Source organism: Uloborus diversus, chromosome 9, assembly GCF_026930045.1.
Source record: "Uloborus diversus isolate 005 chromosome 9, Udiv.v.3.1, whole genome shotgun sequence".
Lineage (NCBI taxonomy): Eukaryota > Metazoa > Arthropoda > Arachnida > Araneae > Uloboridae > Uloborus > Uloborus diversus.
In genome coordinates this window covers 145,673,119-145,696,871 of record NC_072739.1, presented here as the reverse complement: position 1 = coordinate 145,696,871, position 23,753 = coordinate 145,673,119, and the positions used below count along the sequence as shown (strand labels likewise).

General features: G+C 30.6%; 1 protein-coding gene across 2 annotated transcripts in view; it reads left to right on the top strand.

Annotated features, from left to right (window-relative positions):
* Window positions 1-13,735, top strand: part of LOC129229365 (ARL14 effector protein-like) — a 46,545-nt gene extending 32,810 nt beyond the window's left edge. For both annotated transcript variants that reach the window (XM_054863656.1, XM_054863655.1), the window contains exons 3-5: window positions 406-467; window positions 4,848-5,096; window positions 13,521-13,735. In XM_054863656.1, the coding sequence (XP_054719631.1) occupies window positions 406-467; window positions 4,848-5,096; window positions 13,521-13,560 (351 nt within the window). In that variant the 3' untranslated portion in view covers window positions 13,561-13,735. The remainder of the gene's footprint in view (window positions 1-405; window positions 468-4,847; window positions 5,097-13,520) is intronic.
* Window positions 13,736-23,753: the final 10,018 nt, after the last annotated feature.

Sequence of the window (23,753 nt, the reverse complement as noted above, 5' to 3'; positions counted from 1 at the left end):
GCCACGAAATTTATTTAAGCAGCCGCCGAAGGCGGAAACATTGGCGTAAAAAAACGAATGATAATACTGATTTATAGAGAAAAACATTGATTAATGTCGTCGCTAAATTGTTTAAGCAGCCGCCGAAGGCGGCACCCCTGGCGTAAAAAGGCGAATGGCGTAAAAAGGCGGACCAGCTGGTCGCCGCAGGCAGCTAGTTAATAAATAAATTTAAAAAAAAAAATGTGTAAGAAAAAAAGGTTTTTGAAAAAGATAAAGGATTTCTTTGTTCTGAATTTTATTGTGCATTAATTTTAATCGCATCTTTGACTTTGCCTATGCATTTTTTTTAGTGTAAATATAAGTTATTGACTTATTTTTGTACAATACTTTAGATTATTAAATTCAGTGTTTGATTCCCAACAGCATTTTCAGAAGAAGAAACTTGTTTCTGTGCCTGTCACCGAAGCTTACAGTGAAAATGATTAGTAAGTTTTGTTTACTTTTGCTTTAATTAAATGAAAAAATTACTTAAATTTTTTTTTAAAAAAAGCTGAAAATGAATGGAAGAGTAATATATTTATTTTCACTCCAAATGCGATTAATAGTGGGAAGCTTGATCTGAAAAGTCCAAGTGTAATTTTTACCAAACATCTTCAGGTCTGGCTAACTTTAAATCAAAACATTGCATAATTTCAAGTTTTAGTGCTGTAATTTTTAAATTTTGTATTTATATTAAAAACAGGACCTTTTAGGAAAGATTTATTTATAAATAGTGTATCTATATCTGTTTGTGTGTACGTAATTTATGAATAAATTAACAATACTGAATTTTTTAATCAGAAATGCCGACCTGATAGTTAAGAGTTATTGAAAGGAATCAACAGATTTGTTTTACAAAATATATGAATACTAAATTAAGTATTACCAAGTAGGGGAGACCGGGGCTAGTATGCGTAGGGGTAAGTATGCAAATGTTAAATAATTTTCTCATTTTTGGTATGACAGCTCTGAGTGAGCTGTCACGTAACTACAAAGCAGTCTCGCTACTGTCAGTGTATTTTCAGTAAAATCTGCCAAACTGAATGTGTTGCACAAGAGAAAGTTTTATTTTCACAGTGTTTCATAATTTATTTCATTCTTAGTCATTTTCTTATAAAACATATATTAGTAGAGTAATTTACCAAAACTTATTAATATTGAATAGCCCATGCTTCTATGCAACAAATGACATCTTATTCAAAGTATTTTATGAAACCATTTTTAAACCAGGGTAACTTGATTTCAATGAAGCGAGTTGGGGCTAGTAGACGAACTTTTTTCCGGGTAAGTGTGCGAATTCACATACTTGCCCCAAGTTAAGTTTTTAAAGTCAAAACATTAAACAACAACATTAATTCTGTAAATTGTCAATTTTCTGAAAAAATTACATTAGTTACACTATTCTTGAGCTTATATTTTATTATAGACATGCTTATACAATTGTAAATGTACGTGCTCTTCATTCCGGAAATGAGAAAATGCAAGAGAAAAACCAACAAAGGAAAAACCCCACTAGATATATTGCTGCATGTATGGTGCATCCCCTGGCAGGTGGATGACGGCTGAAATGTTTCCAGATTTCTTAAAGCATTTTTCTAAAAACACTAGATGTTCAAAGAAAAACCTATGATTTTCTTCTATACATTTACGACTCCCATGTCAATAGAAGGGCTTGATTTTTTTAAGGATACTACTACATGACTAAAAATAATAATAACACTACTCTCTTTCCCACCACATTATATTCAGTAAATTACGGCCCTATAGCCAGGGCTAAGGCAGAAATACATGAAATACACCACCAGCTCAGTCAATTCCAGCCGAGGACTGCAGTTTCGTGCTTATTAGCACTCATCAGCCCGGCATAGGAAAGTGACTGAGCTGGAGATGGAAAACCTCTTAAGGAAGCCAAGAGTGCGGAACAAACTCTTTTTTTCTTTTAACTTTTTTTTTCTTTTTTTTTCCTCAGTATCCCATAGGAAAACACTAACTTTAATATTGCAAACTGAAAAAAATAATTTATTTTTTCTGTGCACCCAAGTATTATGTATTACGTTTCTCAACAAAACTGTAAATGCATACTCAGGACAATATTAATAATAGTACCAATTGTTGGAAAAGTTTAAGTTAAACATTTAAGATATTTTCACATTTAATGTGTGTGTATATATTTATACACATGTATGTAAATGCATGTAACGAATTTGGTATAGAAAAATAAAAACAACTTCTTGCTTAAAATCTCGCAATTTGCAAAAAAAGAAAAATAAATAAAATTATAAGATCTATTAAAAAGTTAATTTAACAGGCCTGCCACTGTCGACTAAAAAAGCGACCATTGCAACTATGTTGAAGAGTTGCAGTCTATGACGACTTTTTTAGCCTAAATTAACACAAAAACGACTATTTTGTAAAAAAGTGCTACCATTTCAGTCTAACAGCGACTTAAGTAAAAAATATAGCGGATGTATAAAAAAAAGAAACTGTAAAGAATTAAATAAAATGATAGTTAAAAAAAAAAAAATAGACACTTTTGTAAAAATGTGAAGTAAAAAGTAAAAAAAAAATCTTTGTATGTTAAGTATGATAAAATAATTGATGTGGGCGACTTCATATCAGTTGTCTTAAATTTATTTGTTGTCCTTGCAAAAATGTAAATAATACTCTACGCTTTTTTTACATTGAAGTTTATTGTTTGGTCATTTATTTTATCATACTTAACATTAATTAAAACTTAACATTAAACTTATCATTCTGAACATTAATAAAATTTTTTACATTTTCTGTCTATCCATGAATTATTGAAATTTAGCTCATTAAGATCATTGATGTCTTTCTAAATTTTTAAGATATTGAGCTGGGATTTTATAAAGAGTTTGGGATCTACTTTAAATTACGAAGGTTATATTGCTATCTTTCGTGCATGTGTGGTGAAAATTTAATTGCTTTAACCGTTCATATTTCATCAAATTTTCAAAATTTTGGTTTCAAATTTTAGTTTAATGATTCTCCCCTATACTGTTAAGTTTTCTGAAAGTTTGTTAAGCCAGGATGGACAACTGTGCATCCTGGAACCATGTAAACAAAATTGATATTTTTGAAAGAAATGCTTATATTTTTGTGAATATAGTGATACTTTCAAGCATAGAATTATTGTTCACATTGAGTAAATTAAATTCTGAAAATTACAGGTTATCCACAGCTATTTATGAGGAAGGATATAAAAAAAACAATTTTGTTTTCTTCAATTTGTTTCTGGTTCCCTAAATACATGAGCAGGGCCAGATTTGGAAGTGTGGAGGCCCCGGGGCAACGAAGGAGTGGAAGCCCCTAATCAGGGTTCGAAAAGATCATTATATTTTCGAAAATATCCGATACGTTGATATATATCCGAATATTTTGATATATGTGTATATATCCAATATTTTCGACCTGTGAAATTTAGGTTATTTTGTAAAAAAATTTCTGTAGGGCCCCTTTGTTGTGAGGCTCAGGGGCAATAGCCCCGCCTGCCCTCCCCTAAATACGGCCCTGTGCGTGGGGAGTTAATTTGTATTGGAAAATGACAGCTAGGGCATGCTTTTTATGTGACAAAAGTTCGCAGGGGTGCTCATCCCCCTCAAGTTCAATGGCGCAAATCCCCCCTCCCAAATTTTCCCAACCCTCTCCCCCCCTTTTTTATTTTCTAGCGCTCTTTTATATTTTTCATTTTTTAAAAATATGTTAATTAATTTATTATTTTAACAATTTTTTATTTATTTGCTTATTTATTTATTTTTAATGATTATTATCATTATTTTATTAGAAAAGTTCTGTGCTACGCCAATGACAAACATACACACACGCATACAAACTAAATAAATAAATGAAATGAAATATAAACAGAATAAAATAAAATAAAATAAATACTCAAATCAAAAATAAATCAATAAATAAATTTAAATAGAGAAATAAAAATAATAAAAAAATCCCCCCCAAAAATTTCGATGGCCCAACTTGCGCCATAATCCCTTTCTGTGGGCACCACTGAAAGTTCCTGAACAATTGGTCGGGAAATACGTAAAAATTTGAATTTTTGAGACTGTCTCAAATCTCTTATATATGCTCGACTTTCATTCTTGTAATTGAATTAAGATTGGTATGAAACCATGTCTGGAACACTACTTGTGTATGACTTTAGAGAGCTCCGCTTGTCTATGTGATCCTATTTATAGCAGCTGAGGTACGTCTATTCATCTAAATGTGTGTAGCATGATTTAGTATTAATACTTATTAAAAAATAAAGGGAGACTATTTTAGATAATATTTTTCTTATTTGGCAACTATTTTGCAGACTATTTCTCATTTGAGAGGCTACTAAAACGACTATTTTTAGGACCATAACTCAGTGGCAGCCTGATTTAACAATTTGTAAAAATCACACCCTACTTCAAATTAACTGCCAAATGATGATTTGACTAGTTTGTATAATTTTTGGTGTTATGAACTTTGAATTTAGAAATCTACTGGCAGTTAGAACACTGAAAAGCTCTTTTAATAGTAAAAGTTTTGTGCATATTTCTAGGAAAAGAACATACTATAGATGACATATATTTTTAAATAGGTAGTATTTTTCCAGTTTTGAAAGAAAATGTACCTATTCAATTCATTTTAATTTTTAAAAAATCAGTCCCCCCCCCCCCCCCTCCCCCTTTGAAGCTTTTTTTTTCCCAGCTGCAAAATTTATTTTATCTCTAAAGACTCATGTTTCGATTCAATATCATATTTGTGTTTATGTGTGAGAAAAATAAAAGTTTTGTAATTGTCTTTTCTCTCCTTTCCTTCAGCACTCCAGTTGTAGAAAAAGTTGAACCTGCAGGCATTTTATATGATGAAAAAGGTGTTCACATTGCCAGTGGTTTGGACTTATGTGATTGTGGCACTGCAAATTGTTGTGGATGTTGGTATCCTTGCCCAAAATGTGGATCGAACAAATGTGGTCTGCATTGCCGAGTGCATCGAAAATTTATGTATGAAGAAGTCACCGTAGAAGGATATGGCTATGTCTATCGTAATGAGCTGTATAAAGATTTAAGGTCATAAAAATATCATTTCATATGTTTTGTGTACAAAAATGTCTTAAATGTTAAAGTAAATTTTAATAAACATTTAAAGAGTTGATACTTATATATTTTAACTTTTTGTATGTTTTTTTCTTATGCTGATTCTTATTAAATTTTTTAATGATGAACAATCATTTTATCTAACAATTTTAAAAAGATGCAATAGAGTTTGAAGATACATTTAAGAGTTTGAAACTGACGACTTGGAATGAAATGGTACCGAGCGATGGCATGCTTGCTTTCGTAAAATCGAAAACATTTAATTCAGCCAAAAATGATTAAATAAGTACTTAAAAGTAAAAACAAAACTAACAAATTAACCACAAAACCAAACTATAACCTCAGTTCATTTAAGTATTTCGAAAATATGTCATCAGAATATACTTTCCCATTCATCGGTTATATACTGAAGATATCCTAACATCTGTTGCTGCAGCTGCTGCATATAGACAACAAACTTGCCAGATGAATATTTCTGTAATCAAAAGAGCCAATCGTTTATAGAAACTTTTGGAAGTTGAATCACATGACCCAAAACTTATGAGCATAACTCACTGATAAGATCTTCCAATGCAAAGCAGTTACTCTTTAATTGAACATATGATGTCGTTACCTAGTTCCTGTCATGTAGTCTGAGTTCGGCACTTGGCAGTGGACACGGTAGCAAAAAGTGGATTAGTATGTTGTGTGGTTAAGTATTGTATTCATAAAACTTTCGAATTTCAACCCACTTGCATGTCTTTGAGGTATGCTAAATCCATTGTCAGTATGCGGAAAATTGTTTTTTTGTGACCACTCTAGCACAAAAACTGCATGAAATTGAACAAAATTTGATACACATATGTACCCCTATGTAAATTGGTGCCCTTAACTATGATAACACAAACGAGAAAAATTAAAAAGCAAACCTGACTTAAGTTGTTGATTTTTTTTAAGAAGCAAACTACATAAATAAAAGCTAAATTTGGTGGTTTATTATATTTAGAATATCCATCCTTTTCCGTGCTTTCCCATGTTATTAAGCGAAAAAGATCAAATATATCACTGTGCAACATGCAATATTGCCATGCGTCAGTCTCTCTACCAATATACGGGTGTCTCCATACATGCAGTTACGTGGCATCGTCTAATGTGAAGTTAGACGCTTTGACCTGGTTTCATTTGAATGAACCTAATATATTTTTATATATCATTAAAAAACATCATTATACATCATTAATATAACAAAGAAATATATTCATGTTTTACTTGTATTTTATATTCATAAAATTATTAGTAATATAACAGTTTTAATTCATATTAAAAGTGGCTAATTAAATATTAAAGGTTACTCAGAAAAAAGAAAATGTTTTATGACTGTGCACCAACTAATGCATATTATTTATTGCTGACTCATATAACTATGAAAGTAGATAACAGAAGAAAAATGAGTAAAACAGCTAATGCTAAATTAACTCCATTAAAATTGATAGAAATGTAAAATGAAATCTTAGATATAAAAAATGAAGGTAACAATTTTAAATCTACATATTGTAAGTATAATGTAAGAAAATGATGAATGATGTGAAGATGCATTTATGATTTTGAAGACTTTAGTTTGTGCTAATTGAAAATATCAGATATATATCAAAATATTGGATATTTTCGAAAATATCATATTTTCAAACCCTGCTCACTATAGTAATTTCTGGAAGAAACGCAGTGCTGTTTGCGTGTCTAAAAGTTAAATTTTCGTAAGTGGAACTTTTTTTGCTGATGTGGCATTTACGGTCGACTTTTCTCTTTATTGCCTCGAATTTTCTCCTACTATTTTAACAAAACAATTAAAAAATAGATACTGATACGTTCTGATACAATTATATATTATCTACTTGTTAATTAGAATGAAGTTTTAACTGCAGTAAACGGCCAACTGTTCGAAAAGTGCGAGAAAAGCCATTACAGTGAAATAGAACTTGCTTTCAACAAAAAGACATTGTAAAATTTTAAAAGGAACTTAAAGAAGCAAAAAATGTAAAACCTGTACATATTTTATTGATGTTATTACAGAATAAAAGCGACAGATAACAAAAATTTGCAAATACTAATCACTTTTTAAAAAAAATGCGGGAACTAACTTTTTTCATACATAAATATGATTATTGTTCCTTCTACATCGTAAACATGATTATAAAAATTAATTTTCTTTCTTTGCAAAGAGTGTATTTTCAAAAAATATATAAATATGAAAGAGTGTGGCAAAACGTTCCCGATTTTTAGAGAAAATTTGAAAATCAATTTAAATGCTAAATTCTGTCACTTTAACACTTTAAAAATACTGTTAGTTTATTTTTGAGACAGTTTTAAACTGCTAGAAGATGCTTTTTGCACTCTAATGTCTTTAACCCTCCTTGACTTCGATTTATACTTGATTGAATAGTTTTTTCGTTTTTTGGATAATTTTGTGCTGTTAAAAGGTATTTATATTTACTAGTGTCTTCTAGTAAATTCTAAACTTTTCTGTTTTCACACAGACATGTAATATGTTTCTGGTTATTTACTTTTTTAAGGAGAGAAATGCCAATTTTCTTTATTATTTCAGCTTAATCAATTTCTTCTCTTTTTAAAAATATTTCCCCCCCCCCCTTTTTGATAGTTTTAGATTGTTAAAAGTGCCCTCCTCCCCCCCCCCCAGTTTAAATTTTTATCAAAATTTATTTTAATTTTAAAAGTCTCTTTTTCATTCCAAATTATGTTTTATAGTTATTTGTCTTTTCATTAGTAGGTGAATACCAAATTACTTTACCTTGACCCTCGTCCTAAATTGTTCCCCTTCCTTCAGAAGATGTTTCTTTCCCCCAATTGTCTTGTTTTTCCTTTTGTCCTTGTTTCCGTCTCTTCTCAGTTCTATTAGAAATGTTTTGTGTTACTCTAAATTGTTTTTCTGTTTTCTTGTTTGGCTTGTTATTCAAAATTTAAAACTTTGTTTATGTGCTTATTTGGGCAAAATTTTTCTAAATTTTAGAAGTTTTATGTCTTCTACTCCTTTAACAATTTCTCTTCTTTGGCACATTTTTCGAATTTAAACATTTGTTTGGTACAATATAGCCTATTAAGGCTCTTATGCCAAAAAAAAAAAAAAAAATCAAACCAAACCAACCAAATTACTTTCTCTATTTATATATTAATATTACAAGGACTAAAAAAAAGGCTCTGATCTTATTTTTTATTTCGTAAAAAAACCTGACCTACATGAATCAAACATACTTGCATGAGCCAACTTCAAACCTTTTTGGGCATGCTAAAGACCTGCTTGCTGTTCATGAAAAATAAAATAATGTGCAAAAACCAGGCTAAGAAATATTTAAGTGTATTTGCATATTTAAATTTAAAGTTGAATACACAAATACATTTCCATTTTTCTTAACCTTGTTTCTGCATGTTATTAAAGTTATAAAAGATAAATATCTTTTCTCCTGCCATTAAAACTTATCTTAAATTTTATTGCTTCTCCTTGACGTGTTTGTGTAATCATATCTGTTGTTTTGGTATATTATCTTATATATTATTTGTATATTATGTTATTAAGTTTATCTTTTCTTCTGGAAATGAAATTTACCTTTAAATCTGGTTCTTCTTGACGTGTGTAATCATATCTTTTCCTACTTTTTAAAGTTATTTTTTTCTTACTTTTTTCATTTTTGATTCCTTATTTCCTACTTTTTCTCCCCAAAAAGTCACTCCGGGTCTGCTCTATCCCTTGCCGTAAGTATTATTCATTTAGAATTGATACTTAAATGAATACAAATTTTTGAAATTGCGTTCATCATTTGTAATAACCCTGTACAGTGGACTTCCTCTATCTGAACACTCTTTAATGTGAACACCCCAATATTCTGAACACATTTTGATGGTCCCGGCGAATACATATGCATTATCCAGTCCCCCCTTTATAATGAACACTACCATAATCTGAACACTTTTGTTCGGTCTCTTGAGTGTTTAGAATAGAGAGAGTCCACTGAAAACTCTTTCCTCCACATGGTAAAATCTAAAATGACAGTCTAACAGGTGGATTTTTTATAAATGTCCATTTTGAATGGGAAGGGGTCATATGTTATTGTGCACTTGTCAATTTCTCTTACATATTTTATTTTCTGAAATGGGACAGGAAGTTACCCTTCCTTATCCCTCTCTCTATGTGCCCATGAATTATTCATCTATTTTCGATAACTGAAATAAAGGTATACTCATAACAATATGTCTATAAGATGTGATTTGCAAATCATTTGAGTTAAATTTTTATATGTGTGCTTTGTTTTAAAATGAAACACATAATACATTTTCAATCTTTATTGCTACACATGGGAGAAGAAACAATTTCTGAGCTAGATCGAAATTTTTGAAGATCCAACCTTCATAGCACATCATCAACATCAAGGATCAAAATAGAAAATATGAATAGTTATCTGACAACAAAATCACATTTGTAAACGAGAGAAGCTCTCATCTCTCAACATTGACAACGATGAAAGAAAAAATATGGCTATGTACACTTCAATGAGACTGTCCGTTTGAATGGCTGCTTAATCATTACGTACCTGTTGCTTAATAATGTGACACATTGGTGCTACACAAGATCAAACTCTATAATACATTTTTCTGCAGAATACAATCTTCTAATACAATCTGGAAACAAGGTACTTGAAATTAAGAACATTGCAGTAAATAAGTTTAAATTCTCTGTATGTGATGTGGTTTATACAAATGGATATTGCTCAATCCATCTGCACAAATGAGACATTTTTATGCATATATTTGCACTTGAATTCTGTTATTTTAAACTTTGGCTTTCAGTTGTGCAATACTTGAACATTAATAACCATAATGCATCATTATATGAAGAATCAACTTTCTAGAATTTTTCTTTTTGAATTTATAAATTGTGATTTGTTCACGTTGCGAACGTAACTGTACGGTCACACCCGCGACACATACAAGTTATTAATTTTTATACTTGAATATTAATAATGCATCATTACATGAAGTAATAACTTTGTGGAAAGTTTTTTTGCATTTAAAAATAATAATTTGTTTACGTTGGGACATGACTGTACAGTCACACTGCAACACATACAAATCATTAATAATTTTTGTATTTAAATATTAATAACCGTAATGCATCATTGTGTGAAGTATCAACTTTGTGCAAAATTTTTTCGCATTTAAAAATAGTAATTTGTTCACATTATGAACATGACTGTACAGTCACACCCGCAACACATTCAAAACAATAATTTTAAGTATTTAAATATTAATAACCGTAACAGGGCTAAAAAAAATCTTTAAATTTTTACATTCCCTGCAGGGCATTTTTGTCTAAAAAATACACGCCCAAATAAAGTTTTTACATGCCCTGTTTCTTTTATTGTATGATAATAAAAATATTTAAATTTGTCGTGTAGCATTAATCAGACAAAAAATTAATTTAAAAACTTTATACTTGAATCAAGAATTATTTCAATATAAAACATTTTTAAAAAGTTTAAATAAATAGTACATTAAAGGTCGTCATTAAAATTACCTACTTAATTAAATTAAAATAATTACATGCCCAGCTGGGCATGTAAAGGTAAAAAATTCATGCCCAATCGGAACTTTTACATGCCCCGGGCATGTCGGCCAGTATAATTTTCGAGCCCTGAACATTGCATCATTGTGTGAATTATCAACTTCGTACAAAGTTTTTGCATTTAAAAATAGTAATTTGTTCATGTTGCGAATGTGACCGTGCAGTCACACCCGCAACACATACAAATCATTAATTTTTATATTTGATTATACAAAGTATCAACTTACAGGAAAATCTTTTTTGCAATTAAAAATAGTAATTTGTTTAAGTTGTGAACATGACCGCATGGTCCCACGCACAATACATACAAGTTATTAATTTTTTTTATTTGATATTAATAGCCAAAATGCATCATTATATGAAGTATCAGCTTTCTGGAAAGTTTTTTTTGCATTTAAAAATAGTGATTTCTTCATGTTGCGAACATGACCGTACAGTCACACCCAACTCATTTACACAGTCACATATTTACGCTCACATACAACTCATTAATTTTTCAAGTAAAAAGTTATTTAAGAAAGTTGATGCATCATGTTATGATACATAATGATTCCTTATATTCAAATACATCACAATTAGAAGCCAAAGTTTGAAATTCCAGGATTAAGTGCAAATATGTGCATAAAAATATCACAACCATGGAAATGGTTTGTGAAATATATTAAATAAATTTCACAAAGCCAAAGTTAAGTGATTTCCTAAAAACTGTTTTCAAACATGCAGCAGGTACAATCACAATTGTATAAATGTAAATATATTATTACAGAATGAGTAAACGAATGACATGCAAAAAAATCTATTAACATGTACAAGCTATATTTTCCAAAACTTTGTAATTGCTCAAAATTGATATCTTGGGGATGAGCTGATACAACTGTTTTGTGATCATACAGAACAAATGGTTAAATAATAACGTACGATCTTGAAACTATTAACTGAAGTTTTTTAAAGTGCATTAAAAATTTCTCAATGAAAACTACTTGGTCAGCATTGGTGTGTAACAATCACATAGGCTTAGTGCAACTTTTGATATTCAAACAGATTTCAAAGGAAAAAATTTAATCATTGCTAAGTTAGATTTTAAAGAAGGAAGAAGAGAAATAAAGGCAGATTCTCTGTCTTGTTGTTTATGATCTGGTCATCCCAAGGCCATGTTTCATAAACTCCTTAATTAAGAACAATTGAAGAGCCTAGGTGAAAGCTTGGCAGTGTATGGAAATAAATTCATAAATAATTTTGTGCTTACTCAACAACAGTGCCTTTTGTTGGCTAATTTATTGACACCAGTTTTCGCAGTATTCATATAAGAGCATATTGTCAAAATTCCTGAAGTGTGTCACTAATTGGTATGAGTTGGTCACTTTCCTGAAGAAACTTTTATTTCCTCTAAAACCAATAAACAAGGTAATTAAAACTCAAATTGAGAAGAAAAACTTTGCAGACAGCCATTTCAAAGCTACATTTGAACATTTTCATCAGTGGAAGAGAGCTTCTACAACTAAGTAGTGAGTGATATGTTCACTTACAGTTTCACTGCTGTGTGCTGAATACTCTCGCACTGATGAAGGCTATTTTCAAAACTACAGTTGCGCCCTTTCATCAGTGCAAGAGTACTCCAACAGCAAAGTTTTGAGTGAAGAAGAGACGTTCACTCACAACTGTGCTATTGTGTATAGAGTGCTCTTGCACGAATGAAGGCTATTTCAAAGCTACAGTTGAGCCTCTTCATTAGTGCAAGAACACTCTAACAGCAAAGTTGTAAGGGATCTAATGTGAGTGAGATGTTTACTCACGACTTTGCGGTTGTCTGTTGAGTGCTCTTGCACTGATGATGATCTCTGCTGTAGTATGTTCTTTACAATTTGAATTATTTTCCTTGATTATTGTTTTTTTTTTTCATATTTTCGAAAAAACTTTTTAAAATCATATTTTGCATAAAGTGATTTCCCCTAGACCCTTCAGTTGAATCAACAAAGACAGGCAGTGAAATTTAAGAGCACGTGTTTTCAAAAAAATAAAACCTTTAGTATTTGCTTCACAAAGAGTTATTTCAAGCTCTGCTTTTGCTTTTTACCATTTACCATTGGTTCATGTGTCACAATCAGTGATGGGCATACAAAGTAAAATTTCAGGCATTTCATTACAAGGTATTAGTCTTGTAAGCCAGTCGAATTTCCAAAATTCTTATATTCAGACCGGTCAATGATAATTAAATATATGGGTGATAACTTATATTAGCTTAAATAGACAAATATGTATTTTCTCGGATTGTTCTCTATGTAGACAACTTTATTACTTTACAATTGAATCCCTATAGAAATTTCGATATATTTAAAATTGAACAAACATATGCACTCAAAATGTTTTATAAACTTTGCTAGATGTTAATGAACGTTTAAAAGCATGTCTTAGCTGTTGTTTTTTTAATAAATTAATTTGGGCGATAAAATTTAAGTGGGAAATATTTCATTATTTAATGGTTACTCAAGAAATAATTTATTTCAAATTATTTTTATACTCTAAAGGGAATTGAAGTAGTAAAATGCAAAAACTGCCCTCTTTTCATTTACTTGTACTTATATCTTTGAAAAAAGGAGATCAAAAACTAATATTTGGTATTTTTAATATAAAAATAACTACCCTATCATGTGTATGAACTACATGTTATAGTAACAATGTATTTTCTGAAAGTTTGTATTGACAAAATCAAGTTATTCTGTTATAACTTCGTTTTGCTTTTTCACAATGAGGTTTCAGAATATCTAATATTCCATAATTTTTTGCAGTGAAATTTATAAGACTGAAAAGAAAATTCAGCACATTTAAAAATAAAGTTGAAAGTTGTTTGTCCAGAAAATTTTTGTGCAAGTCGAGGAATTATTTTCAACACTAGGTGAGGTTCAAGATTTTTCTCAGTTTCTCCTTCCAATTAATTAAACTTGTATAAAACTTATGGTATCTAACACGTATGTACTTATGCATCAACACTGAACTGTTTGAATAGTCCTTCAGGCCCAAAATTGCTGCTATGTTTGAATACTTTTGTACTAATTATTGCTACTGATCATTTTATGATTTCAGTTAAATATTTTCCAGAAATTTCATGAGTGCTATGCTATCAATCAACAACATTTACTGACCATTTCTTCCATCCTTAAACAGGCATGAAAGTTGCTTTCTGCGTTGTTGCGGGTATCCACTTTTATAAAGGCTTTCTGGTTTTTTAGATCAAAAGTTTAGAGGGGGGAGGGGGGAATAACTTTTAAATAGATATATTGTAGTGAAAAAGAAGTTTTATCATTTCATACTTGTATAAAAGAAAAATGAATTGTTTTGGAACCATCCCTATATCAAACACGTGCAAGGCCAAAAATGGTTCTCTGACTTTGAGATTCCAATTTTTGTGCATCCTGAAAATATTTCTATTCTTCTGAAAGTTAAAAGCTATTTTTTCCCAATTGCTATCTTTAAACTGCTCATTTTATTTTTATTTCCAGAATGCATTTATTCAATTTTTTTAATTTGTTTTTGCTATCATTAAATCATTGATAGTATTTAATTTGTCTCCATTCGTTTTTTTTTATAATTATTATTTGCTTGTAAAAGTATTTTTAATGCATTTAATAACATCCTTGTATTTAATTCTTACTCAGCCATTATTCAGCCATTGAATTTTTTATTGCAGCAATAGCTCAGCATATTAAATCTGAAAAATGTTTAAATAAAGTAATAAAATTACCAGTTTTAATATTTAGTACAAATGTATTTAAATGTAGCAAGCATTAACGAGGACAAAATTTTCGACCTAATGTAACCACTAATTAACTACAGTGGAAGTACCATCTAAGTAAATTATGTTAGGGCAGTGTGAATAATCATTGCAAAAAATGTCACATTTGATTCTGTGTTGCATCTGTTATAGGCCCATCACTGAAGAACTTGTGATTAAAATCACATAAATACATTAAAATCCTGGAATGAAACAGAAACGTATAAATGTTATAATCAGTGGCGTCACTATAGGGGGCAGCCAGCCCTGGGTGTCACACGTCTGGGGGGTGACACTCAAAGTGGAATTGCAAGTTTTTGATAAATGTGAAGCTGAAACGTGTTTCTAAAACTATAAATTTGAAAGAAATTTGGGGGAGGGCAGTTGACACCACAAATTGCTGCCCCGGGTGTCACCCATGCTAGGTACGCCACTGGTTGTAATACATTCATCCATAAAAGAACATTTACTGTACATTAAACAACGGGAATGACTACGTACAAATAATTGCCTGCAAAAATGCAGATTATAAGGCAGGACATGCAATTATAAAGACTTTTTTTTTCAGCATTGATATAAGAATTTAGCAATAACCAATGTAGACATTTGAAAGATTTAATACTGTACAATTTTGCAAAGAAAGGTCCAATTTGTTTGATCAATGCTACTCATGTTTTCAATATGATTCTAAAATTTCAACTTTATTTTGAAATTATGTTTGTGATACTTAAGTGATTAACAAAGTGTTCTGCTATGTATTTTACTAAAATGTTACAAAGCTTGACTCTTTCAACAATAACCTTTTCAATAAATGCAGCATTTTGAATATTATGCTTTTATTTATATTTCAAACATTATAATTTTCAACCGACTTTCAACTAGGATCAAAGTTCTATTCCCAATGTGTGAAAGTTTTAGAAGATATTAGAAGTATAATAGCACTAAACACATTACATTTTTACACCAAGACACTGACTGATACGTACTTGCAGTTTATTTAAAAATCCATTTCTAATTTACATCTTAAACTTTTCTACATTGCCATTTAATGTTAAATAACATTCAAAAAATATCAAGTTACCTCATATTTTTTCCATGAATACATCACAAACTGAGCTTAAAATATTTTAAGCACATAGATTTATTGCTTTAAAGTTGCATAGAGGAAAGAAACCAAAGGCACAAAAAAAAAAAAAAAAAGTCAGAACAAGTGAAAAGATCCATGTTTTTTTCCCCTGATAGAATTGTAAAAATAATTTTTTGACTTTAAGGGCTGAATTCTATAAATGATGTCATTTTTTATCAACATTTTTGACCCTCTACCCCCTTTGTCACATGTCACGCTATTTTTCATAAACATATTCTTGTAAAAAAATGCGTGATGTCACACCCTCTAACACTCCCTTGTCAATTTCACGAACCCATCTGTTCCTCAATGCGTGACTTCATTTGTGGACAGCCCTTTGTTGTGCTTTGTTGAAACATTTTTCAAGTTTACTTTCGATTGATATAAAAATAATGAAATATTTCAAAACTCTGACATGCAGGTACTTTAAATTTGAAAACTTTAAAGCATTTAAAGTGGTACAACATTAATGCTACCCCTAGAACTAAGAATTATTGTTTGAATATACACTTTTGGTAGGTATTAAAATGGCGCAGTTAATCTTTTTGCTGCTACAGCAGCTCACAGACAGTAAGCGGTTGCAGTGTGTCTTGCTACAGCTGCTCTGGGACAGCAAAAGCCAAGCGCAAGAAAGAATAACGACAATGTTCAATACCAAATATTTCAGCAGCGAGAAGGTTCAACACTTTTATTATTTTTCTATAATTTTGTTCATTTTGTGCAATAAATGTTCAATCAACAGCACAATGACTCAAGGAGTTTGTATAAAACAGAATGAAAACTATTTTACTTTTTTTTTTTTAATTTCTGTTTGGAAGTTATGAAATCGTGCAAAAAGTTCTACCTTTGATTTATTGTGTTAAAGCAATTGAGTATTATTTTAATAAAGCAGTTAGTTCTAAGTAAAATAATTAAGTCATAATTATATAATGATAGGCCTTTCCAATTAAATGAAACATGTAAGTACAGTTTTAATACATTGTTGATACCGTTTTTCAGCATTTAAAATATTATATTTAAAACAGGTTAATGCTTCAAAACTACTTTAAAGTGTAAAAAAAAAAAAAAAATAATTCCGATTGTTTATTTTAGTGAGATGAAAAAAAAAAAAACTTTTAGGTAAATTTTGGTAGATTCCTGTATTTATTTAAAAATATCTTTTCATATCTTGTATGCTAGACTATTTTCCACCAATTAAATTAAACAATTGGTACCTTTAACGAAAACAGTTGTACTTCGTTTTGAAATCTGTAGTATTAGGGCGCTTGAAGGCTTTATCATGAAAAAGCAAAGTAGTCTTTTAGTTATACATATGCACTTGTTAGATTTAGTGACTTTCAAAAATATATTTTGTCCAACTAAAACAGACAAGAATATTTTCGATAAAAAATAGCACTGTTTTAAACATGAAACTATTGTGATATATATTTATATATATTTATGAATGTTTTGTAATGTGTCAAAATGTCAGATGAATTAATTTTTGAATCAGGAATAGAATGAAATATAATCTGAAAAGTACAACCATTTTTCTGTTAATTGGGTACTATTCGTTGTAGTGCAACAAACAGTCAGTTATTAGAAACCATTTAATTTCTGCTAAAAAAGTACAATATAAAATCTTATCTGGAAAAAAAGTTGATAGCTTAAAAGCATAAGTAATACATTTTTTAGCCCATACTAGCAAATTATTTTCAGAGCTGTTATGATGTCTCATCTGGCTGTTCTGTTGCGCTGAATTTTTTAATTCTGAATTTAGCTAAAAAAAAAAAATAATAAATAAAAAATAAAAAATACATTGCCCATTAACTCCTTACTGTTAACATTTACCATAGAAAGAAATTGGAGCACAAGTCACAATGAGTAATTTTAATCCCCTATCAAAGCAAAAAAAAGCCAGAATGAAAATCATGACAAATTATCACAAATGTCATTATTGTCAGTTGTTGACTTAGCAATTATTTTTTGACATGTAGAAACATGGGCTGATATAGTGAGGAATTAATTGTTAATTTAGCCTTCATTTTACTCTTTACATATTGTCGCCTCAGAGCAACAGTATGACATCTAATTCCAGGAATAATAGTGAGATATCCTACTGTTGCTCTGAGGCAACGATATGTCTCTTGGGATAACAACAACCAACAGATTTTGACCAAGTTCAATTCTGTACGGAGTAACAACTAAAACCAATGTCACTTTTTGATCAAATTTAATTCTGCGCATTTGAACAGCTACACCCAGTTTCACTTTTTAGCCAAATTCTGCTTCATAACTTGTAATATGTACAACCAATGTCACTTATGAACCAAACTTAATTCTGTACCTTGTAACAACTGCAACAAATGTCACTTTTGAACCAAATTTGATTCTGCACCGTGGAACAAGGATAACAAATGTCATATTTTGCCTAAATTTGATAATTTAGTTTGGTTAAAATCTGACATTGGTTGTTGTTATTCAAGGTACAGTTATTTAGACCAATATGATTGGTGCACAGTTAACAGAAAAGTGCTGTAAAAGACATACCATAATTATGGAAGCTGAAAAATAATGAAGTTGATTGCACTTTCTCACAAATTCATTCCTATGTTGTGCATATCTTGGCACCGTAAAAATTACGACAATCACACATTGAAAAATTTGATATGTAGCATATAGGAGAAGGTTTATAACCAAAGGCACTAGAGAGATCAATAAAATGTGCTTCACCTCAAAGAAGTATAATGGTAAACCTGTTAATATCTTCATAAGGAGACAGTTTGAAAACCCAGTTTCACCCAAATGGTAATTAATGCTGTTGGAGCTACTCAGGGTCGGAGGGGAGGGCAGGCGGGGCTACTGCCCCTGGGCCTCCACAACAAAGGGGCCCCCACAATAAAATTTTAACGAAATATCCTAACCGAGCCGGATTTGGAAGTGTGGAGTCCCCAGGGCAACGAAGGAGTGGAGGCCCTAATCAGGGTTCGAAAAGATCATCATATTTTCGAAAATATCCGATACTTGATATGTATATATCCGAATATTTTGATATATATACATATATATATATATATATATATATATATATCCGATATTTTCGACCCGTGAAAGTTAAGATATTTTGTAAAAATTTTATTGTGGAGACCCCGGGGCAGTAGTCCTGTCTGCCCTCCCTTAAATCTGGCCCTGATCCTAACTTTCACAGATCAAAAATATCGGATATATACATATATATCAACATATTCGGATACATATCAAAGTATCGGATATTTTCGAAAATATGATGATCTTTTCGAACCCTGGGATGGGGCCTCCACTCCTTCATTGTCCCGGGGTCTCCACACTTCCAAATCTGGCCCTGGAGCTACTAAACATATAGGAGGATTACTAAACATATTTAGTTTTCGCCTTGCAATTTTTAAAGTTAACTTTTACCTTCATACTACCCGCGTTAACAGTTGCCTCCATTCTACCAATTTACATTAAAAAAATTACCAGCTGTAAACATTTCTTCATGCTACTGTAAAAAAGAAGGGGTACTTGAAGGAATCACAACTTATTTTCTTTTATTTGATGACTGGCATAATAATACATGCAATCGAGATGGAGATGTAGTAAAATTTATTAGGTTAAGCACTCTGGGAACAATCAAGTGTTTATTTTGTATCAGCATGTACTTACTAAGTAGATCCCCTTTAAACCAAATTGAATAAGTTAATTAAATACTTGGAAACTCGTACAGTTCAAAAGGATGTTTTTGCAAGGGTATTTCGAACAACTTGTTTTTCCAGATTTGCTCTCAACAGAACGTTTTGAAATTTGTTTTCCCGTACCGTCATGTAAAATTTTCAAACAATCTCTACTATTTATTCTTATTCAAATAATCTCTACTATTAATCAATTATTTTTCTGTATTCTACAGGGCATCAAATACATACTAATTGAAAATAGTGATAAAAAAAAGACCTCCACATTTTTCTAATTTATTTTCTTGTTTAGTCGAAAATTTTGTTATTTTTTTGCTTATTATCAGTAATTTTATTTTGTTACCTAAAAAGGTGTACAAATTTTCACTCATCTTTTAAAAAAACAGGCAACATACAAACTTTCAGCCGTACATTATCTTGATGAATTATTACTTAAAAATTAATGTTTTAAATGATCTATTGAAAAGAAAATTGAATGAATGATTTTTTGATACAACAAAAATTTTGGGATGAAAACACAAAAGTCCTTTTAGAGTTGTTTCATCTCTATTATTGAACTGCACTTTTATCTTTTCGATGAGAATTTAACCATTCTTTCAAAATTTAAATGTTGGCTAAAACAAGCATTCAATATAATATGCATTTTTTTATTATAACATTTTGAAATGACTCGGACTTTTCATTGAAATATGTTCCCAAATGTTTACACCCAAAAAAATCAATTAAGTTATTTTGAAATTTTGAATATGTAGTTAACTTCCAGGGCCTGATTACTGAATTAGTCAACTAGGACTTGGTTTAGAGCCCCCACATTTTAGGGGCCTCCTAACGCAGGGGTCGAAGTAGTCCTATATATCCTATATTTCCTATATTTAAAAAAAAAGCTTCAAAATCGTCCTATATTTCCTATATTTTTCAAAAATGTCCTATATTTCCTATATTCCCGTTTTTACCCTATATATATTTTAAAAAGAACAGTAAATAAATTTTTTGACATCGGATTTTTCGCTGAAAGTACGTGCCCAAACGAATTTCAAATTAAAAAACTCAACTAACTAAATTCTGCAACAGGCACCTTCTGTCATAGGCTACAGCAGTGTGACTAGAATTTTGCGTTTGGCAACAGCCGTTTGTTTTGTTTTCCATCATGGGTTTTTGTTTTCATTGGTATATTTTTGCATTCAGTGCATTTTCTGATCGGAATGTTCTGATTTTCTTATTGCTATCTTTTCTTTTTGTGGAATTTTGGGATCGTGGAATGTTAGTTCCTTATGATGCTAAAATGTAGTTTGTTGTAATATGTGAAATTATAATGGCGAAATCGCATTGCTTAATAAAATTTCGTGTGGAGTTGTTGAACCACGAGGACATTAATTCTGCAAATTTTGGTGCATGGTGCACTAAAGGAAAAGATGATTTTACCACTTTTTGCAATTTTTGCAACTGTTCAGTACCCATAAGCAATAGTGGATTTTCGCAATTGAGGCAGCATGCTAAAACATTCAAGCATAAAGAAAACTCTGAAAAACCTCTGAAGGATCCTTCTCAAGCTCTGTTTGTTCTTAATACAAGTGGTAAAGGGTTCAGTCTAAAGATATAAAAAGAAAGAACAGTGGAATTAGTGCTTGGGTCATAAATGAGGAAGAAAAAATAAAAATTATCTTTGTTCAAATTTTGTTTAGTTATTTAGTCTATAAAGTGCACTGTTTTTTTCAAAAATTATTCTTTCAACTACAGGGAAGTTGTTTTAGATGTAAGGTATAATTTCGTTTTTGAGGGGTTTTTTTTTGAAACAAAATCATTGATAAGAATAAATAATATATGATATGTATTATTTCTTTTTTCATAGCAAAATTATTCATATAATGTGTCCTATATTTGTCCTATATTTTTTGTGGAAAATGTCCTATATGTTAAAAGTCGGTCACTTCTACCCCTGCCTAACGGTTAAAATTGTTTTAGCCAAAGGTAAAATAAAAAGGATTGACTACAAGTGGTGCCGAAAAACTGTTTAACCTAGCGCCTCCCCATACCTTTAATTGGCCCTGGATATAGTAGCATCTACAGCAGATCTAAAACTCTTCAAATAAATAGCATCTGACTGATCCCTGACAATATTACTCTCATATTAAATGCAACTGTATACTAAATGCTAAAGTAGTCGGACATTCATCAGTTTTTTTTACACCATTTTTTTTTCTTCTTATTTCTTGTGCTAGTTAGTGTTCTTATTTCTTGTGCAAGTTAGTGTATATGTAATAGTGCTTCCTCTTTCCCAAATACTACAGAACCTCAATCTCCCAAATTACAATGATACAGTCTTCAGAATGAAGCCCCCATGGTGTATGCAAATGTGCAATAGTATATTTTCTTAAACATAAGAAATGTTCCTTTAGTGCAAAAACTAAATAAAAAGATATGCAACATTGTCAAGTAATGTGTTTTGCTTTAAAAAGCAAAGGAAACATTAAAATTTAATGAAAGCACATGTATTAAGTTCGTTTTAGTATTTAGTGCTGAAAATCCAAAAAATGTGCTTTTATAGAAATTTCACGCATCAAAGTTATTACTAACTTTTTTATGTGCGTTTTTTTCTCTTAATACATATTTTAATGTTCTAATACATGCATAAAATTAACAAATTCATAGTTATACTTCAGTTTTTCTGTAAAATATTTTATCTCTCCCTTACTTCAATAAATAAATATATGCCAGACTAATTACACATAACTTAATAGCTATACTTGTATTGTACAATAAGGATCAATATTACTGATTGGTTGTTATAGATTAAAACGAATTTCATTTAATAATCATTTAATTTAGGTAAAGTAATAGAACTTAACTAATACTTATAAAAGAACAATGTTTCAATGAAACGGGAAAATGTTTATTTACAATGTTTATTCTTAAATATATAATCCATGGTTGATTATGCGATATATATTTTATATTAAATGTTATTAGTGATTTCAAAATTTGGAAGTGTCTCTGTTAATGTCCCTTTCCCAAAACATGCTAACACTGTGTACAAGGCTACATTATGATTTTTAAGGACACTGGGCACAAAATGCTTTCGTGCCTCCTTAAAATTATCCTCTTAAAATTTGAAAGTGACTTTTTTCTTCATTTATTATTCACACCTTGCTTTAGTACAGTATGAAACTAATTTCTTGAAACTTAATCTACAGTTATGGTGCTCTGGGCCTGTGCCCGTGCCTTAATTTGGCCCTGACTGTGTTGAGAAATCCTCTGTCAATTAGGATAATTTTTCTTATTAGAAAAAGAAACAGCGAAAAGTTAGAATTAACAGAGCTCTAAATCTTATGGTGTATGCAAATGAAGAAAAGAAATAACGAATAAGTTAGGGTTACATTTTGTTTTAAATATTTTCTTTGCAAATGATAAGAATATTTTTGCACATTCGTGATACGAAGATAAATGCAGATTTTTTTTAAGCAAAAAAGGCATGTCCCAAAAACCCAACTTTTGGCTATTGCTATCATTTGATATTAGTTGTTTTGCTCTCTGTTTTGCTTTTGAATCTGTTCATTGTACTTTGTTGATTTCAAAGTTTTAAAAATCGAAAGAGTGGATAATTTATACATGACAGAACTTAGGACATGGTGAATCCGCCGGTGGTAGGTAATGGGTGGGGTTCGTATTTTTAATGTAGGTACAAGGCAGAATGACCCCAAAGAACAACTACAAGGAGACACATCAAGAATATTTTTGCACATTCGTGATACAAAGATAAATGCAAATTTTTTTAAGCAAAAAAGGCATGTCCCAAAACACCAACTTTTGGCTATTGCTATCATTTGATATTAGTTGTTTTGCTCTCTGTTTTGATTTTGAATCTGTTCATTGTACTTTGTTGATTTCAGAGTTTTAAAAATCAAAAGAGTGGATAATTGATATATGATAAAACTTAGGACATGGTGAATCCGCCGGTGGTACGTAACGGGTGGGGTTCATATTTTTAATATAGGTACAAGGCAGAATGACCCCAAAGAACTATTACAAGGACAAAATGGCATCCCAAACAGAAACCATTTAAACATTTAGTTGCAATGAGGGAGAGGGATGGTTATATACATGCCTTGTGCTTCAAGGGAGTCACTGACATGAAACATGGGCCGGTTGGCAAATGCACATGTCCATACATGCCTGTTCTCAAATGATGAATTCTTTTTCCCTTAATTTTGGCAAGTGATGCATGATGTCAATTAAATTGCATTCCTATTCCTTGAAAGTTCATGGCAGAAAATAATACATGTACATATCTACATACACAAAGACGTATCGCTACCTCCGTAATACTGAATGCCTATCGCATTGCCGTTTTAAACATACCGCACAAACACAGTCAAAATTATCTTTTTTATTCTACCATCTATAAGATTTGAACTGTTATCAAGGAAAATTTGATTTT